Consider the following 19,741-nt stretch of genomic DNA (forward strand, 5'->3'; position numbering starts at 1 on the left):
TCTGAATGAGACCAATTCCGAGCCACCTGCTAAACTAAGGATGGTTTCAAACCTTGGAGCAAACATATCCGAAATGGCCGCAGGCTATGCGTGGAATCATGACTGTATACAGTGAGTTTTAGCAAAAGTTGTCATCACAATATGAAGTCCTGGACCCTCATACTCACAGGAGAATATTGTTAGCATGGGCACAGACCACCATCGCTGCCTGCATTGAGATACTGTGCAGTAAAACTCGAGGTTGGGTGCGATTTCCTTTTTTTTTCGCCTGGGTCCAGTGTCGACTGAATATTGTAGATGCTAGAACACTAGCTTGGAATCTGACATGCTTTTCATTTCCCTTTGACTGGCTGCTCATCTCAAATATCGATTTTTGGGGGCGGTAGGTCGCAATAATCATCATCTGAAGAACTGAATGGATCAGAGATCTACAGGGGTACTTGCACTGATGTACCTTGGTGTGCTAATGCACACCGCCAGTACTATTTGAGTCATGAAATAGCTCTGGAGGAAATTTCAATGCTTCCGACCCACCGGTTGGCAAGGCGTACGGCCGTCACATGCCGGATAAAAATACACCAGAAAGTGGGGTGGGCATTCGCTCCACCTCCGATGTGTTAGCCAACTGACTGCGGCATGATGTTTTTGTATAGCTTTGCTTTTTTTGGGCCACTAAGCGCGCCACTATATAATTCAAAGTGTGTATATAAGTCGATAGGATTAAAGCTGCTTTCCGTATTGTGCGCCTACGACTAATATGTCAACGTCCCCGCCCTCGAACGAAAAATCTGCCGTGGGAAGAGCGTCCACATCATGCCCACCACCACTCATCACATATGGACGCGGAGACAAGAGCAATCGCGTGCGTATACATATATGATCGCCCCTGAAAATCAAGTGCGCAGCCTGACGCTTTTATGCCAGTAACGCCAATGCCAAGTTATCAAATCCCTTGCGCGGCATACCTCATGATCGTCTTATGGCGGATGTGGAGATTTTTGCCCAGGAGAAAGGGCTGACCCATCTGCTGCCTGAGCTTCAGAAAGGGGCGCTCGTTGCCCAGGATTCCACGTGTATGTTAATTTCAGAATCGTTTTCCCTAGCTGACTTGTGCGCAGGTCATGGTCGTCTAGACATATTTTCAGATGAAGAAAAACGAGTTTTAACGGAAGAGGTCACCCACAAGTGGCGGCAAACGCCCATGCTGTATTACGTCGGTGTCACCCTCTTGACTGTTTGTCATAGCTCACACCGTTAAATAGATGGTCGTGATGTCATCACTTGCAGCCGCTGTTCAGGGAATGGACGAGGCTGTTATCAATGGCGCTCAAATCATTTATCCCAAGCAGTTCGGCATTGGTTCCAGCAGTCGTGCGTAAAAGCTCTTCTATCATTGCAATCATCATCATTCATAAATTGTGTATATAGAACGCGATTCATGGTTGGTCGGTCTCATCAACTCTGCACCCTACCTGTGTGTGCTTTGTTCTTATTGCAGAACATCGTTCCTCATTACTTCACAGATGCTGTTCCACCATTTCTTGTTGGATGACGCATCCGCTCAACCACTATCTTGGGCGTAAAAAGACCATTTTCATCACTTGCATGATCTCGTTCTTGACATGTATCTGGTCTGGACTGACAAATACCTGGTGGCACCTTTTCATCGCACGGTTCTTCCTTGGTTTTGGAATTGGTCCTAAATCTGCCACTGTCCCAGTGTATACCGCCGAATGTTCACCTGCACCAATACGTGGTGCTCTCGTCATGATGTGGCAGATGTGGACTGCTTTCGGCATTGCTCTAGGAGACCTTATCGACTTAACGTTCTACTTCATTCCGGACACCCCCGGTGTGACTGGTCTGAACTGGCGCCTCATGTTAGCTTCTGCTGGTATCCCCGGTCTTATTGTCTGTATGCAAGTCTTATTTGCACCCGAGTCACCTCGTTGGTTGATCTCCAAGGGTCGCTACGAGGATGCTTTCAATGAACTTTGTCGGCTTCGTTTCTCGCGCGTTCAGGCTGCTCGTGATTTGTACTACATTCACGTGTTGCTCGAGGCGGAGAGCGAGATGATAAAGGGTCGCAACCTTGTTGTTGAGATGTTCACGATTCCGCGTAACAGGAATGCTGCCCTTGCTAGTTGGATTGTCATGTTCGGTCAGCAGTTTTGCGGCGTCAATGTCATCGGTATGAGATTCGTTTCCTTGATTGAAATGATCATTAACGCGGTGGCAGCTTATTATTCGTCCACCATCTTCGTGGATTCTGGTTTCACGCAGGTTGCGGCATTGGCTTCATCCGTTGGGTTCGGTGCACTTAACTGGGTTTTCGCCCCTGCTGTTTTCACTGTAAATGGTTTCTTCCATAGTTAAGGTTTCCGTAAATATTGAAACACACTAGATCGACACTTTCGGACGGAGGAACTTGCTTTTGTTCACGTTTCCCTGCATGGCCATCTGTCTTTTAATCACGGGCTTCTCCTTCTGGAGCACTTCAGAAACAGGGCGTATAGCTGGCGTTAGTGTCGGAATATGTACGTCCCCCTTTTGATACTAAATACTGCCATTGATACCCACTGCTTCAGACCTCTACGCGATCTGCTATTCTCCAGGCGAAGGTCCAGTGCCGTTCACGTACTCCGCAGAGGCATTCCCTCTTTATATCCGTGATATCGGCATGTCCTTCGCCACTGCGACCCTTTGGTTCTGGAACTTCGTTTTGTCAATCACTTGGCCTTCGCTCATCTTGGCCTTCAAACCACAAGGTGCCTTCGCCTGGTACGCAGCATGGAGCTGTATTATCTGGGTGCTCATCTTGCTATTCGTGCGCGAGACGAAAGGTAAGACCCTGGAGGAGCTCGACCAAGTTTTTGCTGTCCCCCTTCGTGCGCACGCTGCGTACGGCCTGCGGCAGGTACCCTACGGTTTCAAGAAATTCGTGTTGTTCCAAAACCCTGTCCCTGAACAGCTTTATGAGTTTGAGAGCGAAGTGTCAAGCACCGGAGGCGAGGAGGAGGCGAGGAGGGAGGTGAAGGACGATCTGGGGAAGGCAAATGTATGAGGAGTTGAGCTGTGATGTATGATACTGGCCGACGCTTTGCTTGATCTTCATCTAATTATGCATTTGCTCACACGCTACTAGTATATATCTGTTTTTGTCACCGATATCACCACATGTATTGCTATCTGATATTTTAATACAAGCTCTCGAAGCCCAGTTGTTAGGTTGCAGAAATAGATGGACCACCCACTTCGCTTGAATCTTAGGCATGAGACGAGCCCTGTATTGTATGACTGCCTCCTTCGGTTGTGGGAGTCTCAAATTTCATAAGGAACATGCACAAAAGACACTATGTGCATCTTGTCATCTCAGCGGAATGATCCATTCTCTTTTCCAAGAATCAGCAATTGAAACAACGTCGGTATAGAGCATGCATGTCATGGCTGCATGTAACTGCCCAAATTTCCGAGGCGTCCTGTATGGTTGGGTTATCCAATAAGTGGTATCTGGGTCATCCGTTGCTGTGATGTTCCAGGTGTCGGATCATGTACGATGGCCAATCCATCATTCACTTTCATAAGTCGGATACTTTGGAAAGACCGCCTTGATCTGACTGTGAGAGACTGATCTGGGATTAGAATGGTATTCAACAGCAAAAGGTTTCCTGGTAACAATGATATCGGCCATACACAGGATCATGTCTGTTGGCTCTGCCGCAGTAACTGCGACTCCTCCTGTATCTTTGAGACAAACGCGTCATAAGTTTACGTGCCCCTGCACGCAACGATTGAACTCACCCAAGGTCTATCCTGTCCACTCACATACTTCCTCGCCGGACGCTTGAAGCACGACACCCTCTCCACGTCCTTCGCATCGTAAAGAGGGAAGATAATTCCCAGCTCATAGTTGACCACCTGTTGAACGACGGGTCATCAGGAAAGCTTCGTAAAAGAAAGTCTGAACTGACTGACATTGAGCACTGGGTTGAACCCAGAGCCAGAAAGCGTTCCCCATGCTGAGGGTGTGAAATTATGCGAGCCAACATAAGCCCAGCCAATTGGGTCGTTTTGAATTTCGATGTCATCGGATTCAGGCTCGGTTTCACTGTCAGACAATTCCTTTTCTTTTCCCTTTGACTGACTGCTCGTTTCAAATATCGATTTTTTGGGGCGGTAGGTCGCAATAATCATCTGAAGAGCCAAATGAATCAGAGATCCACAGGTGTGCGTGCACTGCTATACCTTTGTGTGCATCAGCACACGTCCGCCAGTACTATTTGAGTCATGAAACAGCTCTCGAGGAAATTTCGATGCTTCCCACTGGTTTGTGCGGCAAAACATGGTACCACCTCCCTGTCAATCATTTTGAGAGATATTCAAGAGTGATCGCTGAAGACACACGACTGACCTGTTCACCAAGGACGCTATCATGCACAGTCTTCAGGCTGGGGAAGACAATTTTCACCGGCGGCCACGACAACTTGGTACGTCTGGATTTTGGTTCGTCCAGCCAGTCTTCAGCTGATTCTCCACGTGCTGACCAGTAGAACTCGTTTATCCATTGGGTCGAGTAATTTCCTATACTCGAGCCCTACACAGTATGAATCTTTCCGCAGCAGAATTGAAGAATTTGGACATACCTGAGACTCGACAACGAGGTCCTTAGCAGCCTTTCCCTTTCCGGTACGAAGCCCCATGTCACGGACGGCCTTCATCAACCTGGTGTGACCAGTCAAGACGATGTTCGGCCATCCTTCATGTTTACCGGCAATGGAGGGAACGAGTTTAACCTTCACTTTTGACCAATCCCACTTCGATCGCAAGTCACTGATAGTTTGAAGAGGTAGATTTGGGTGCTGGAAGACAGATCAGTAGTGCAAAAAATGACATTCCTAACATGACTGACATCGTTTGCCAGCATGTTCGCAAGCGCCGGCCGAACATTGACAGCACGCAAAACGTTTTGCATGATTGAAGGGAAGTCATCGATAGCCTTGGGATCGTGTGGGATCGGAGCAGATCGCGGCGGTAGATCTTGCAGCCAAACGGCCTGTCAAACTGTTCAAGAACTCCTTTGCGTTGAGTACGAACTCACATTCTCGATATCGCGCCAATCGTGATCAATCAGGTTGGCGGTGGATATGACTACGCGAAGCCGTCCAGTCTTGTAAAATATCTTCGGAGAGATTCAGTCAGCGTTGTGTAGTGAACCGAATGGACTCACGAGCATGAACTAGGGACAGTGAAGTTAGCGGAGCGTTCTAGAATCTGCTGTACCAACAAACCTACTTTCATATGCTGGCAACCTCGCCCATTGCGGAGAAAAGGAACAGTCATAACCCAGTTTGGAAAAATATTCCTGATGGTTGGTTGACCTGACTGATCAGGCTGTGCCACGATAATCACTGGAGTAGAGGGCGTGAAGAATTCATATATCCAAGAGACAGACGTCGCGTACGACGCTATGATAGCAAAAGATATATCAGATTTCTGAAGAGCTGCAGCATCACGCATCACGAATACAAAACACAGGAGAACCAACGCGTACCAAACCCAGCACCTCTGTGAGGCGGAAAGTGGACTTTCCATCTTGACGGGGTTGAGAATGCTTGTTGGCTGTTGGGCGTAGTTCGCCGTTCCAGAACAGTTGTTCAGAGGTCGGTATATTATTTATAGCAGTACTGGCTGTTCGCGAACTTGCTGACGAGCTCGAAGGAACACTAGATGATGAAGCAGAAACAATGTTCGCCTGACCATTAGCATGTATTTCAGAGGAGGGGATGTGTTGCCTCTTTGCAGGGGGCGATATGCGACTTCCATCGTCTGTATCCCGCCCACGCACCCTCTTTAGCCTCTCGAGGCGTTCTCTCTCCATCTGTGCTCGTTCGGACAAAAAGCTTGCTGCTGGGGTACTCCGAGCGCTCTCGGTCGGCAGAGGCTCATGATTATGGATGGATTGCGTTGTAGCCCGCGGAGATTCAGTCCTGGAAGCTTGTATTGCCTGTAGCAGCTCAGACTGAAAACGATCGTCGTCATCATCCTCTGAATCACTGATTGAAATGGCCCTCGAAGATGATGCGTTGGCCTGGGACTCTTTGAGACTCAAAGCAATCGCTCTGATTCATCTGGTAAGAAACCGTGGAAATTGCGATGGATACAACTGACCTTTCCAGATCTTCGTCCATGTTCAGATCTCGTTCCTGCAGGTAGGTAACTATAATTGAGTATTGAAGTCCAGACACAGCAGAAGCACCGCGTCTCATTGTAAAGACACACGTGATTTACGCGTGACTTTTCTAGTCCGACGCGACAGCCTCAGGCTGAGCCCGCCAGTCCTTTTTGTCTCAGACTCACATGTACAGACCCGTACACTCTGTTTCGAATGCTGGTCTTGGTCAACGGTACATGACCCTGTTATTTGACACACTCAAGGTCCGACTCAGATATGTGAGGCGCGCCACGTAACATACTACTACTCATATTTCTCCCTCTTTCCGAAGTCTTACTACTTCACCTCCAGTAGAAATTCACACTCTTGTGTACATAATCTGGCACCAATATTGGTCCTAACCAACCGCTCAGTTCCTCACACTACTCTGAATCTTCCAACCCTGGGGCTGTTGTACCCTCTGTCATCAGCCTAATCTCTGCTGCAGTGCTGTCCCACGTCCTTTCGACAGCATGTCCGTGGAATCTTGTGGGAATGCTCCACACGACCTCACCTCTACAGAAATACCTCGCACTTCGCGAGTGTTGTTAGCCAAGGTTGCTTTTGCAAACATATCGCACGTGGTTGTCAACAGCATTCGCGGAATGGCGTCGAATAGCTCGCAGTCGACTCATCATTGGGATACATGAGCAAGTGTGGTCATTAATCTCATCTATACTCACCGATGTGTTTCTTTTTTAGGGTCCTCCGACTTCAATATTTTTGGTGACGGAACAAGCTTTGGAGTTCATGCATGCACACGTCTCGATCATATTGTTTTGTTGTATTTCAGTTCGCTTGACACGTTGTGTCTGACTCTGACGACTGGCAGTGATAAAGAATGAGCCCCCGCAGCAGAAATTCATCGATGAAGTTCTCCCGAAATCAAAGTGAGTCTACCGAACTCGGATAACATATTGAAATATATGCAACTTGCCAAGCCGACAAACAACAACTTCGCAGTGTGATGACGGAGACGGGAGTAAGTACTTATTGATGCGGCATCGGGATATGTGGGTACATGTAACACACAAGTTGCACTGGCCCCGTCGCTGGTTAGTAAAAACAAGTGCGAATAATTGACGGTGTGGATAGAACAAAGGTCATGTATGAATCGTGTATACTTCAGTAATTCAGTTTGACCGTTACAAGTACTTATGTTCAAGTACGACTTGGTTCGGTACAGATGGACCACACAGTAGGGCGGAGACCGGTTTTCAAGATCCCAGACATTCTGCAAGGTGTGCTGCGACGATGGATGAGAGCTAGTGATATAAGTATTGTATCATGCGAATAATAAATTCCGAGTCAATTACATGTCGAGGCATAAGCTATCTTGCTCGTCCCGACCTCCCACTCCCACATTCTAAGTATGAAGATATTGGACACAAATCTAGGATAATTACTGAACAAGTACGTATGGTGAGCTCAGCACCCTGCAGCTGCTCCTGTGATACAGTGGCCAAGGACCGCAGAAGACTTGAGAGATTGAAGACGCCTGTTGACCTCCTTCCATGCGTACCGGATGTGGTGTCCACTAGAGCCGTAGATGACGCTCTCGACAGAAGGAAGCATAGAGAAAAGGATGTGAGCGACGGCTTCACGATCCGCTATGTGAGAGGAGCGCACATCCAATGTTTGTAGAGATGTATGCTGAAATGACTCGGTCCGGGGATCGATATCGATATTCAGGGCATCCATTAATATATGCAGTGTATGCAAGTAAGGAGATTGACGCAGCGCTGTGAATAACCCGCAGAATGTAATGGTAGCTGAGCGAAGATGTGGGTCTTCTAATTTCAGAGAGCGGATGTGCGGCCAACTTGACATGGCTTTTAACAGAAGGTGATTGTCGAGGCGAATGCAGCAATGGGGAAAATCGAGCTGCAGGGATCGGAGTTGCGTGAAAGCAAAAAATTGAGAGATTGGTGTTAAAGAGCTGTCTGAGGGCTCGGGAACTCTTTGATCACGCGATAAAATATCAATATGTTGAAGGGTCTGGCATGTGGTGCACTGTGACAGTGCGTGAAAAAGCTGCTCAGCATCTTCCCAGGGCAAGACACGGGCAATCATTTTGAACTCCTTGAGTGAAGGGAATGCTGAGTTGCGCAGGACTGCGATGACGTATGAAGCCGTGGTTACATGGAAAGAAAGAGTCGTGATGTTGAGGAATCGTGTGAAAACGAAGTTATCTGTGTCCAACGGGCAAAGGACCTCGCCACAAATCGCCACTGAGAGAAGGGTAGGGAGGTTCGATAGGTGGTTCCATGCTGCCCAGTCGAGAGGTGGGCAATACAGAGTTACAAGCCGCTTGCATAGACAGATACTGTCAGACAACAGGGACAGCTCGTCCGCCGTGCTTTGGCAGGGGACCTTGATGGTTAGATCCTCCAAAGTAGCGGAACAGGTCGCAATTGATTTCAGATCGGGATGGATGAGCGGTAGGAAACATCGACGCAACGTGGGGGACAGGAAGAGATGTAAGTATTCAGCTGGATGTAGAACCATTGATAACGACAGCAATTTGGGGAATATGAATGTCTTGACGGGAAGGGCTGAAAGAAGGTGAAAATGGTTGTCGAATGGGATTTGCAATGAGCGCACACGGTGGGCGTGACGCAAAAATTGACGGACTTCATGCTCACATAATGGATTGATACCTTCAGAGTACCAAGTGTACTGTGTTTAAACACTCAGTGAGCTAATGAACGAAGTAACATGAACAGAGCGTGACTAGTCCGCACTAACCCTTCCGCCATGATGATATATCATGGGATGTAGCCTCGTCACACAGCCCAGCAGTGGCACTATCCCATGCATGTCAGCCCAGAGTAAATCCATTGCAGGCTCGTGGAAGGTCCTGCATGTCGTTGCAAGCGTCGCAAGGGATTTCCGAGTCAATGATATCTCGCCATATGATAACGGGTCCAGGATTGTATTGACATGGGCGAATATATCCAGAAGGATTTCAGAAACAATTAGAGCGTGATGCATCGGTGGTACGGCAATGGAGCAAGTCCAGTACAGAGAGCCCTGATACACAAGCTTTCAAGTTATCCTCGCAAGCGCCAATGACAACGGCTCTGAACAGAAGCGAACAGAACACCATGTATCGGTTCAGTGACACGTCGCTCATGCCGGATCGCCTGATTTCTGGTCAATTTCCCAGCCTATCATCATGTAGGGAATATTCAGCCCGTGCACGTTGACCTGAGTTCAATGGGCGCGTGTCTGGAAAGTCCCGTATCCACGTGCCGACACACATGTGTCTTTTCGATGATTCATCATTCCAATAACGACCAACTGAATTTTTAGCTCCGAATCGAATGCAAAGTTTTGATCACTTCCGAATCTCCAGCTCGACTCTAAGTGACACTTGAACTTATATCTATCCTCTTTACCAGTCTATATATATATCATGATCGATTGATCATTCCTTTTCATTAATTATCCCGATAGAGGCTGCCTAGTAGGCTAGTACTGTCACGGTCCCTCGGACCCGCTGATATCATCATAGTGCATCTTTGCACCCCAGAAAAATCCACAAACATCAGTTCGTCTCCCCCTCAAGCTTGTCCGTGTCTGTTATGCGCTGAAGGATTCTTAATCCTAAAAACTGATCCTTTCATGGTATTTAAGTTGAGGTGTTTCAATCAAGCAAGTCCGTGCGTAGCGAAAACAAGTCATCTTTGCTTGTGTAAGTATCGTGGGCTGGTATAAAGTTTAAACTATGTATTGACGTCGACGTTACCTCCGTTTCAGAAAGTTATCATGCGACGCTTGTAGCGTGACGCCCGAGTCCATGATTTGGTCAACTTGGGATGGAATTAGGCTGCCCACGTCATGAACGGACTGACTCAAACTTGGATTATGATATATACTGCCATCAGTGTTTCAGGTCATGATGATGCTAGGTAGAGCCGTCTAGCTAGCAGTTAACACGATGATGTTTGGATGGGGTGAGGCGTATCCCTCTCATCAATTACAGTTATTCAACAGCGCACATGCATTGGAAGGCAAGAGATAGATATAAGTACTAGTAGAGCATGGATTTCATTTTCCGAGAGTGACGTTATTCGGTAGCGTAGGATGCACTGAGGCCAGCAAAAGAAAGGATACGATGATGAGAACTGTACTATAGCCAGGGTGGTGCAAAAAATGACACAAGCGCATTGCCATGTACAACTCCAGAAAAATTCACAAACATCAGTCCGTGTCCTACTCAAACTCGGAGTTGCGTGGCTCGCGCCCATTTAAAAGATCGAGATGCCTGTTGACCTCGTCCCACTGTTGCAAGTAAAGGTCGATATTCCATGAGTCAACTGAGACTCGCTGATCGAGGACTTGGTCGATACGAGGGAGCATGGAGAAGAGGATGCGAGCAACAGCTTCAGCATCCGTTACAGGAGACCGGGTCAACTTCAATGATTCTAGGGTGGTATGTTGAAATGACTCGGCTGTAGGATCGATATCGATTCTTACAGCAGTCTATTGACATGTCCAAGTTAAGCAAGTAGGGGACATTGAAGGAGCGCTGTGAATAGTCCGCGAAAGGTGACGGTGGGTAACGTCTGTATGTCCAATAATTCCAGCGAGCAGATGTGTGGCCAACTTGTCATGGCTCCCAGAAGAAGGTTGTTATCAAGGTTGAAGCAGCAATGAGGAAATTCGAGCTGCAGGGTTCGGAGCTGGGTGAAACCAAAAAATTGTGTGATCACTGTCAAAGAGCTGCTCGAGAGCTCCCCAACTTTTGCACCACGAGCAGTTATATCAATGTGTTTAAGGTTCTGATCTGCCTTGCACTGGGACAGCGCACGACAAAGTTGCTCGGCCTCCGTATAAGGCAAAACACTGACGTTCATTACAAAATCTTGTAGCGAGGGGAGTTCTGAGTGTTGAATGATTGCGATGGTGTACGCAGCTGTATCTACATAGAAAAAAAGACCTGTGAGGTTGCAGAAAGGTGCGAAGTTGTGGGTGTCCCGACCCAAAGGCCAGTGACTCGGAGGAGCCCTGCACGGCTCGTTAATCTCCACTGTGAGGAGGGTTGGGAGGTTGGAAATGTGCCTCCAAGCTGCCCAGTCGAGAGGTGGGCAACACAGAGTTGCAAGCTTCTTGCATGAACGGATACTGTTATACAGCAGGAGCAGGTCATCTGCTATGCTATCATCAACGGGCCTGAGCTCGATGGACAAGTGCTCCAAAACAGTAAAATGGGTCGCAATATATTTGAAATCCGGATGCATGACCGATAGGTGGCACTGGCGCAGAGTAGGGGATAGAAAGAGACGCAAGTATTTAGCGTGAGGATGATCGACCATAAAGAATAGTGAAAATAGACTCGGGAAAACGCATATCTCGATGGAAAGATTTGCCAAGAGGCGAAAAAGCTTGCTGGTTCCCACATGCAATGAACGCACACGGGCAGCGTGACGCAAAAATTGACGGGCCTCATGCTCAGATAAAGGTTCGATATCTTGAGAGGACCAGAGATACTGCGTTGAGATGATCGGTGAGTCAGCGAGTCAGCGAACGAAAGGAATGAACGAGTCTTCACTAGCACTGACCATTCCAGAGTTCTGATATATAATCGGATTCAGCCTCGTTACGCAGCCTAGCAGTGGTACTATCCCATCCAAGTCAGCCCAAAGAACATCCATTGCGGGCTCGTGAAAGAGTTTGCATGTTATTGCAAGCGCTGCGAGAGATTTCCGAGCCAATGACCTCGGGCAACATGACGATGACAATGATTGATCAACATGCGAGAATATGTTCAGGAGGATCTCACAAACGAACAGAGCTTGATGCATTGATCAGTTGGATGTCGATTAGTACTACAGAGTTACGATCATAACTTCGCACCCTTTTGGGTGTGACCCTAGACCTTGTGACGTGTGACCTATTCAAATTAGCCTCGTCTCTGACTGACCCTATTAAATGACACTAATTACCTTTTCCGCGTTGACGGGGCTGGCATGTTCAATGTTCTCATGTGCGTGGCGGCCTGGCGGGAAAGAATTATTCTTTCGTACGGTTGCCTGAATTGTGTCAATTTGATGATGCCTTCATTGCAGACTATCGTTTCTCGGAGTCCAGGTCACGGGGGGGGGGGGTAATTAATTTGTGTGTCCAGGGAGGATAAACTGATTTCTCAGGTCATTTCAAGCAAAGGCTTTTCAGGATTACAGTATCTCAGAATGCTAGGCAAATTCAAGTAGCACGGACCGGCTATTACATAGTACAAGTACAATCCTGTAGGTACTCCAGAAGTTAGACACACCAACAAACACACAAAATCATACACAAAAGAAGGAATTGAGTACTAGGACTTCTCGACCGTGTCCCATGGTTCATCCAACAATAAATCCACAGTGGGCAAACTTCCCCGAAGATCCGACACTTCTTTTGCACTGATGCTACATGATTGCAGCAGCTCAATCAATTGATCCAACGAATCACGGTCTGCACGTTTCCGCAAGATCAATTGCCTGTCGTACTCCTGAATCCGATTATGGACTCCTCCGCTCATTGGTGAGTCGTGATAGGACTTGACCGCAAGCTTGATGGCTCTACGAGACAATTCCTGGTTTTCCGACAAGAGATACAGCGTCTGCAACACAAGAGTCAAGTCGATGATGTATTCCATGAAGCGCAGGAGCGCCGCACAGCTGAGAAGAGACCTGACATTATTCTCTTGATAAAGGATAAGTAGCAGGACGTACGACTGCTGATACACCTCGTGAACCCATTTCACGACCACAACACTTACTGCTATCGGCACTATGATAGGGGCTGCAGGTCCAGCCAGGGCAGACGCGATGCCCGCAATAGTACCCACGATGGAGAGTCCAAATTTACTGCGAATATTGGATGAGATGAAATTCATTCGTCGTATGAAAGGCTGCCCTACAGGTTCTGGTTGGCATCAGCAGTAGGTCCAATGTCCAGCTCATTGACCATGTTCGCCATCAATCCCCTAAACTCAGGGCTGCACAAGTACTGCATGTAAGCCACGTCAGAATATGTGAAAATGAATAAAGAAGAGAGCTATTACACCATTAGGGTCTCGGAAGTTCCACACATTGACAATGTCAGTGTGAAGCACGTGCAGACAGTCCCACATCGAACGGTTCTTGAATGGTACGCTCGATGTGAATGCCTTCCAGTATTCTGTAAGACAGACGTAAGGGCTCAGTTTATGTTCGGTATTTTAAATACAAAATCGAAACAGACTTCTCTTGCCAACCCTGACGCTGCGTAAATCACAAGATAAGAATAATGAAGCAAGCAAGGCTCACTCTATTGATGCCTTTATTTTGAGTCCAGGATCCACTCGCTGAGGCGACGGACGTCATCACCGACGCGTCCGCCCCACATGGTTACGAACGAGTTCTTCAGTAGTTTGGATCAAACGAGCTAGCGTCTCCTCATGGTTTCCATTTGCTGCGCCCAAAATTTTATTGAGAATGCAAATGACAATCACAGCAGTGACACTCACTAGAGACCGTAACATGCGGGATGGCCGATTTTGCGAATTTCTCTAGGGGTGCGACGCAGACTTCCTGTAGCTTGTCTTCTGCGTTTTTCTTGATGATGTCCTGGATGGCTGCCTTGCTCAAACCCTTGATAGAGAACTTATCCAGGGTTCGCTCCACGCGGCCGAGGAGGGTGTCGTATTTAGTGAAAACAGCAACAATGGGAACTTTGACTTGTGTTAGTTGTGACCTATGCGGAACGGTAGCAATCCATTAACGTACTGTTTCCTAGCTCTCCTTCGCGCTTCGATGTGAGAAATTGCTCCACACCGGTCTCTAGTAAACGCCCGCCTGCGCGGGGTATTTCAAAGCAAAGCCTTGTATGACGTCAGCTCGCCGTACAAACGCACTGAGATGGTGGCCCCACCAAACAGCGTGCAGCTGATCTTTCAAACAAGGCATTTTTCTCCGATGGTCAATGAAATCTCGGACTATTTTTAGGTTGTCCTTTTCCCCTGGCTCGAAACCTTTGCTATCGTGGAGAACAAACTTGTTGTTCTGCGGTGAGATGAACTCATGGTCGATGCTGACCTCGCCTGGCATATCGTGCGAAGTGGTCTACTGACATTATGAGTAGCCGTGCTCGTTGAAGTGTCGTGCTCAACCCACCGCGTTTTGCACTCCGAATGCATGGTTGATCAGCGAAGACTTGCCAACACCAGTCTATTGGAAGTACCGTGTCAACACTGGCCTGAGATCAGTGAAAGACTGATACCTTTCCTATCACCAGAATTCGGAACCTTGGAAGCCCCTGGCGTCAACCTAAAAAATGGCACTTCAGTGATCCAAACTCACTGAGGACACTTCCGAAATAATTCATCAGTGATAGGCCGGAGCTCCAGGGTTTCGTCAGAAGAAGAGAAAAGTTGCTCGGCGTCCTAATCTATGACTTAGATATTTTCCGATGCGAGATATGGAACCTTACTTCGGTTGTCGGATCCCTGGAAAGTTTGACGACTATGGCGATATTTTTATGAACCTTGTTGTATTCTGTGCATGTGAGGTTGAATCTGTGAGCCATCAAGGGAGGGCGCGATGAGAACTTTTTCACCTTGTCTTTCTCCTGTACTACACTGGCGGAACATGTCGTCTAGTTCGAAGCCAATGTCTTCATGCTCGTTTCCATACCATCTCTTGTATCGTACGTGTAAGGAAAACATATCCCCAAGAGAAAGTTTCCTATGATTAAACACAATAACAACTCAGGCGGGCACAGTCGTCAGAGTCAAGTCCTTACACAGGTTGAGAAAACGTCTGTCGCAAAGCCTTTCCTGCCCCACTTTTCATTGGCGTGGGCGAATTGAGGTCGCTGATTCTAACTTCAGCTGACTCTATATTCTTTTTCGACTTGCTAAAATCGACAATGACACCTATTCGACATATTCAGTGTGATGGATGATTTCGTTGATGAAGTAACTTGTACCAGAGATGTAGAGATGGTAAACCGGCTTTGAAGTATCAAGAAAACTAGCCATACTGAATCCTGATTTGAGTTAGGGAGAACTCCCCTTCGTCACGCTGGATTTATCTGGGGGCTAAGTGTAGGCCATGCGTCAGCTACGTTGAAGCCTGGAGGTATCCTCGTGTAACACCCAGACTAGCTATTCACGCGCACGCCCAGCTCGTTATGATATGGAAACATGTGGGTCAAACGGTGTGCCTGTGCCAACTGTTGATCATAAGGCTTTGGATTGGCCGAGGTGTACTAACATATGTATGGAGGATTAGAGCGACCAGTGACTGATTTGAATTGAATGATGGAAGAAGGAAGCACAAGTTAGCTGTTAGTAATCGTACAAACTTCTGAAAAGCCACCGTAGACCAGCTTTTAGCCTCTTGCTACTACCATTTAGGCACGGACCCTGTGACCTGATACTGACTGCCTCCATCGACGGCTATGTAGCACCCAGTAAGTACTCAGGCGCTTAGGCGGTCTCCGCTGTGACCCACTCTTATGGATCCTTGCGACCCAACACAGATATTCCGTCACTTCCGAATGATCAAAGTCGCTTCGACTTCTGACTCCTCATGTGTGCCTCATGATATACCCCTTGCCCACTGAATCTAGATGGGCTGACTTCAACTTGGGCATTCACCGAGTTCACACACTGCAACCATTATAAGGCACCAACGCTTCTCCGTCACGCATTTACCTTCCCCCATGGATCCTTCAGAGATAAGGAAGAGAATCGGTCGCTTTCGAATTCTCGTTATAGGAAGAGCGAATGCAGGAAAAACTACCATTCTCTGGAGGGTTTGTAACACACGGGAGAACCCTGAAATATACAACAGCGCCGGGAAAAAGGTGGGCATCACAATGCTAGCAGGAGGATTGTAGTGATGACTGAGCGATGGATATCAGATCGATGCCACAGTTTTGAGGGCTTCAACAGAGGTGGCGTGTACTTTCAATAGCTTGTGACATGAACTGACACGTTCTCAGCGTGGACAGCACAATATTGAGAATGAAATGGTGTTTCGAAGCAACCCAGGATTCGTCTTTCACGATTCACGCGGGTTTGAAGCAGGAGGCGAATTCGAATTTGAGAAGGTAAAGGCATTTATCGCGAGCCGCTCTAAGGAAACCAAATTAAAGGATCAACTTCATGCTATTTGGTAATCACAACTGATCAATCGCGACATGCGCCATCTCACAGTTTAAACTTAGGTACTGCATCCCAATGGATGAGGCAAGCAGGTCATTCACCAAAAGCAAGAAGAAATTTTTCTCTCAGTGCGACACAGGAAGCAGTAAGGTTTCGCATCTGACCATCTTTGATGTTTGACTGATGCACAGATTCACAATCTTTAGCTCTAGTGATGGTATTGTTCACAAAGTTTGATGCCCTCTATGATGTCACATACACAAAGCTGAGATCGAAGGGAGTATCAATGGAGGAGGCTGAAGAACTGGCGCCGAGGCACGCTGAAGAATCATTTGCGAACGGACCACAATTAAAGTATCTATACCACTCCAAGGAAATTCGACGGCCACCAAAATGTCATGTATGCCTCCCTAGTAAGCTGTTGATTGTCGATATATGAACCTGATATATGATGACTGTTGATCCATTGGACATGGACAAGGATGATGCAGATTGCGGGCCACTCATCGAACGGACGGCTGGAACTCTGGATAATGAAGTGCTGAAGCAATTATTCATCTCGACCCAGCAGACCAACTTGGAGTTCTGCATGAAATATGCAATCGAGAGGTAACTACACATGGTCTCATTTACCTACCGCGAGTGTTACCGACTGATATTTTCCAGGACACTCCTGGGACTTTTTGACTCTACTGAGACAATAGCACCTGAGGCTCATGAGCAGATAATAGGGAAATTGGGTGTGTGGTTTCCACATATTGATGTAAGATTATCAGAAAGTTTGAAGGTTGCTCTCATTTACGTTGTGCGTTTACTTGCAGGCAGTACGTCTGTTAATCCTCCTTCGAGCTCGAGCCATGCTGATTGAAGTCATTGCCCACTGTTCGCAGCTTGTGAGTGTGTAGATCCTTCCTCGAGCTCGGCCCATGCTGATTGAAGTCATTGCCTACTGTTCGCAGGGTGTGAGTGTGTTGATCCTCCTTCAAGCTCAAGTCATGCTGATCGAAGTCATTGCCCACTGCTCGCAGTATGTGAGTGTGTTGATCCTCCTTCGAGCTTGAGCCATACTGATCGAAGTCATTGCCCATTGTCACAGCTTGTAAGTGTGTTGGTCCTCCTTCGAGCTCAAGCCATGCTAATCGAAGTCATTGCCCATCGTTCGCAGGGTGTGAGTGTGTGGATCCTCCTTTGAGCTCGAGTCATACTGATCGAAGTCGTTGCCCACTGTTTGCAGGTTGTGAGTGTGTTGATCCTTCTTCGAGCTCGAGCCATGCTGATCGAAGTCATCGCCCACTGTTTTCAGGGCGTGGGTGTGTTGATCTTCCTTCGAGCTCGAGCCATGCTGATCGAAGTCGTTGCCCATTGTTCGTAGTATGTGAGTGGGTTGATCCTCCTTCGAGCTTGAGTCATGCTGATCCAAGTCATTGCCAGGATGTGAGTGGGTTGATCCTTCTCGAGCTTGGGCCATGCTGATTGAAGTCATTGCCTACTGTTCGTAGGATGTGAGTGTGTTGATCCTCCTTCGAGCTCGAGCCGTGCTGATCGAAGTCGCCGCAGTATGCGAGTGTGTTGATCCTCTGAGCTCGAGCTATGCTAATCGAAGTCATTGTCCACTGTTCACAGGACGTGAGTGTGTTGATCCTCCTTCGAGCTCAATCCATGCTGATCCAAGTCATTGCCCATTGTTCACAGCATGTGAGTGTGTTGACCCTCCTTCAAGCTCGAGCCATGCTGATTGAGGTTATTTCCCACTGTTCGCAGGCTGTGAGTGCGTTGATCCTCCTTCGAGCTCGAGCAATCCTAATCGGAGTCATTGCCCACCGTTCGCAGGACGTGAGTGGTTTGATCCTCCTTGGAGCTCGAGCCATACTGATCGAAGTCGTTGCCCACTGTTCGCAGTATGTGAGTGGTTTGATCCTCCTTCGAGCTCAAGCCATACTGATCGAAGTCGTTGCCCACTGTTCGCAGGCTGTGAGTTGATTGTCCTTCGGGCTCGAGCCATGCTAATCGAAGTCATTGCTCACTGTTCGCAGCGTGTAAGTGTGTTGATCCTCCAAGCTCAAGCCTTGTTGAATCAAGCTGTCTCCCATCTGTTGATAGAACGTGAGCGCATCGATCCTTTGTCGAGCTCAAGCATTCCTGACCAAAGCAATTGATGATTTATCTTCAGGAGGTCAGTATATTGATCCTCTACCGACCTTGTGCCACTGACCAAAGTAATCGTCGATCCATTGACAGCTTGTGAGTGTGATAATCCTTTGTCGACGTCCTGCCTTCCTCACCGATGCAATCACTGATCCATTGTCAGGATGTAAGTGTATTGATTTTATGTCATTCTCACGTCATACTGACCGAACACGTTGCTGCTCTGTTAACAGATTGTGAGTTGGTCGATCCGCCATTGAGCTCGAGCCATACTGACTGAAGACATCTCCCATCCATTCAAAGGATGTAAGCACATCGATCTGCAATCGAAGTGGAGCATCACTGACCAATGAAATTGCCGATCCCCATTGACAGTTCGTGAGTGTGTTCATCTACTATTGAGCTCGAGCGTTGCTGATCGATGACATCGTCGATCCATTGACAGATGGCGAGTCTCTCCCTCCAATCGAGCTTTAGCATTGCTCTCTAATGACATTGCTCATCCACTGACAGCAAGTCAGTATGCTGATCTTCCGTCGAGCTTTGCTTATGACTGAAATCGTGCATCCCTTGACAGACGGTGAGCGTTTCGATCCTAGAGCCTTCCTCGCGATTAACATAGCTGATCCATCAATAGGACGTTAGTTTCTTCATCCTTCTTTGATTTCGGGTCATACTGACCGAAGATATTATACATTGGCAGAATGTAAGTGTATCGATCTCCAGGAGGTGGATGATTTTCAACTTTCCATCATGATCTGACCAGCTTGAGCGGAGTCATCGTGCAGAGATGCGGTCTAGGTTACTCTCTGTGGTATGTCCAATTGGTCACAAATTGTACACATTTCTCATGTTGCGAATGTGCCAGGCCTCTAGCTCGTCACCCTTGGAGAACATTGTTCAGCTCAGTTCAGGTAAATTTTGAGGCTATGTTGCAATGATCTTACTTATTATTGATCACTTAGCTGCTGTCATTATATTCGAACACTCTTTCTACATTTTTGACAAGCGGCGCTATCTTCAGGACCAGCAAGAGTCTGTTCCCTCTTTTTATGTCGCTCTCGAGCACTATTTGGCGTCTCCACATACAGCTGCTGTCAAGAAAGCTGTGAGGGTTGCCGTCCACACATGTCAAAAAAATTCGTCTACTTGGAAAGCCAAGCTACCGTTTGAACGCTTCCAGAAGAAGGGAAAACAATCTGTTGGTGACTCTCAAAAGACGGAGTTTCTCAAAACAATTCTTG

At 47.5% G+C, this 19,741-nt stretch overlaps 5 protein-coding genes across 5 annotated transcripts; 1 reads left to right on the plus strand and 4 right to left on the minus strand.

The window, feature by feature from the left end:
• Positions 1-836: 836 nt before the first annotated feature.
• Positions 837-3,064, plus strand: DFJ58DRAFT_723234 (uncharacterized protein; the record flags this gene model as incomplete). The annotated part of the gene is made up of 9 exons (XM_041384976.1): positions 837-862; positions 925-1,073; positions 1,119-1,234; positions 1,263-1,371; positions 1,429-1,474; positions 1,524-2,191; positions 2,240-2,352; positions 2,405-2,537; positions 2,589-3,064. The coding sequence occupies 9 exons, from the start codon at positions 837-839 to the stop codon at positions 3,062-3,064; spliced, it is 1,836 nt and encodes a 611-aa protein (XP_041248590.1).
• Positions 3,065-3,310: 246 nt separating this feature from the next.
• On the minus strand, positions 3,311-6,263 carry DFJ58DRAFT_765815 (tyrosyl-DNA phosphodiesterase-domain-containing protein). Its single transcript, XM_041388770.1, has 12 exons — positions 6,169-6,263; positions 5,552-6,119; positions 5,293-5,493; positions 5,228-5,236; positions 5,099-5,179; positions 4,910-5,053; positions 4,644-4,859; positions 4,412-4,594; positions 4,246-4,356; positions 3,976-4,194; positions 3,802-3,918; positions 3,311-3,744 (listed from the first exon to the last, which is right to left on the minus strand). The coding sequence occupies exons 1-12, from the start codon at positions 6,186-6,188 to the stop codon at positions 3,700-3,702; spliced, it is 1,914 nt and encodes a 637-aa protein (XP_041248591.1). The 5' UTR covers positions 6,189-6,263; the 3' UTR covers positions 3,311-3,699.
• A 1,148-nt stretch (positions 6,264-7,411) lies between these two features.
• On the minus strand, positions 7,412-9,455 carry DFJ58DRAFT_62628 (uncharacterized protein). Its single transcript, XM_041381115.1, has 2 exons — positions 8,960-9,455; positions 7,412-8,890 (listed from the first exon to the last, which is right to left on the minus strand). Exons 1-2 carry the CDS (start codon positions 9,203-9,205, stop codon positions 7,640-7,642), a joined length of 1,497 nt encoding a protein of 498 aa, XP_041248592.1. The 5' UTR covers positions 9,206-9,455; the 3' UTR covers positions 7,412-7,639.
• Positions 9,456-10,199: 744 nt separating this feature from the next.
• DFJ58DRAFT_765820 (uncharacterized protein) lies at positions 10,200-11,836 on the minus strand. Its single transcript, XM_041388771.1, has 3 exons — positions 11,779-11,836; positions 10,734-11,706; positions 10,200-10,668 (listed from the first exon to the last, which is right to left on the minus strand). Exons 1-3 carry the CDS (start codon positions 11,779-11,781, stop codon positions 10,430-10,432), a joined length of 1,215 nt encoding a protein of 404 aa, XP_041248593.1. The 5' UTR covers positions 11,782-11,836; the 3' UTR covers positions 10,200-10,429.
• A 693-nt stretch (positions 11,837-12,529) lies between these two features.
• Positions 12,530-15,540, minus strand: DFJ58DRAFT_742466 (uncharacterized protein). Its single transcript, XM_041387196.1, has 18 exons — positions 15,457-15,540; positions 15,170-15,406; positions 14,984-15,116; positions 14,798-14,925; positions 14,672-14,736; positions 14,542-14,624; positions 14,462-14,486; positions 14,356-14,409; positions 14,097-14,304; positions 13,969-14,037; positions 13,710-13,919; positions 13,599-13,654; positions 13,510-13,547; positions 13,445-13,458; positions 13,266-13,381; positions 13,122-13,210; positions 12,934-13,068; positions 12,530-12,879 (listed from the first exon to the last, which is right to left on the minus strand). Exons 2-18 carry the CDS (start codon positions 15,219-15,221, stop codon positions 12,534-12,536), a joined length of 1,821 nt encoding a protein of 606 aa, XP_041248594.1. The 5' UTR covers positions 15,222-15,406; positions 15,457-15,540; the 3' UTR covers positions 12,530-12,533.
• Positions 15,541-19,741: the final 4,201 nt, after the last annotated feature.

Source organism: Suillus subalutaceus (assembly GCF_016647625.1).
Source record: "Suillus subalutaceus strain FC151 chromosome Unknown DFJ58scaffold_12, whole genome shotgun sequence".
Classification (NCBI taxonomy): domain Eukaryota; kingdom Fungi; phylum Basidiomycota; class Agaricomycetes; order Boletales; family Suillaceae; genus Suillus; species Suillus subalutaceus.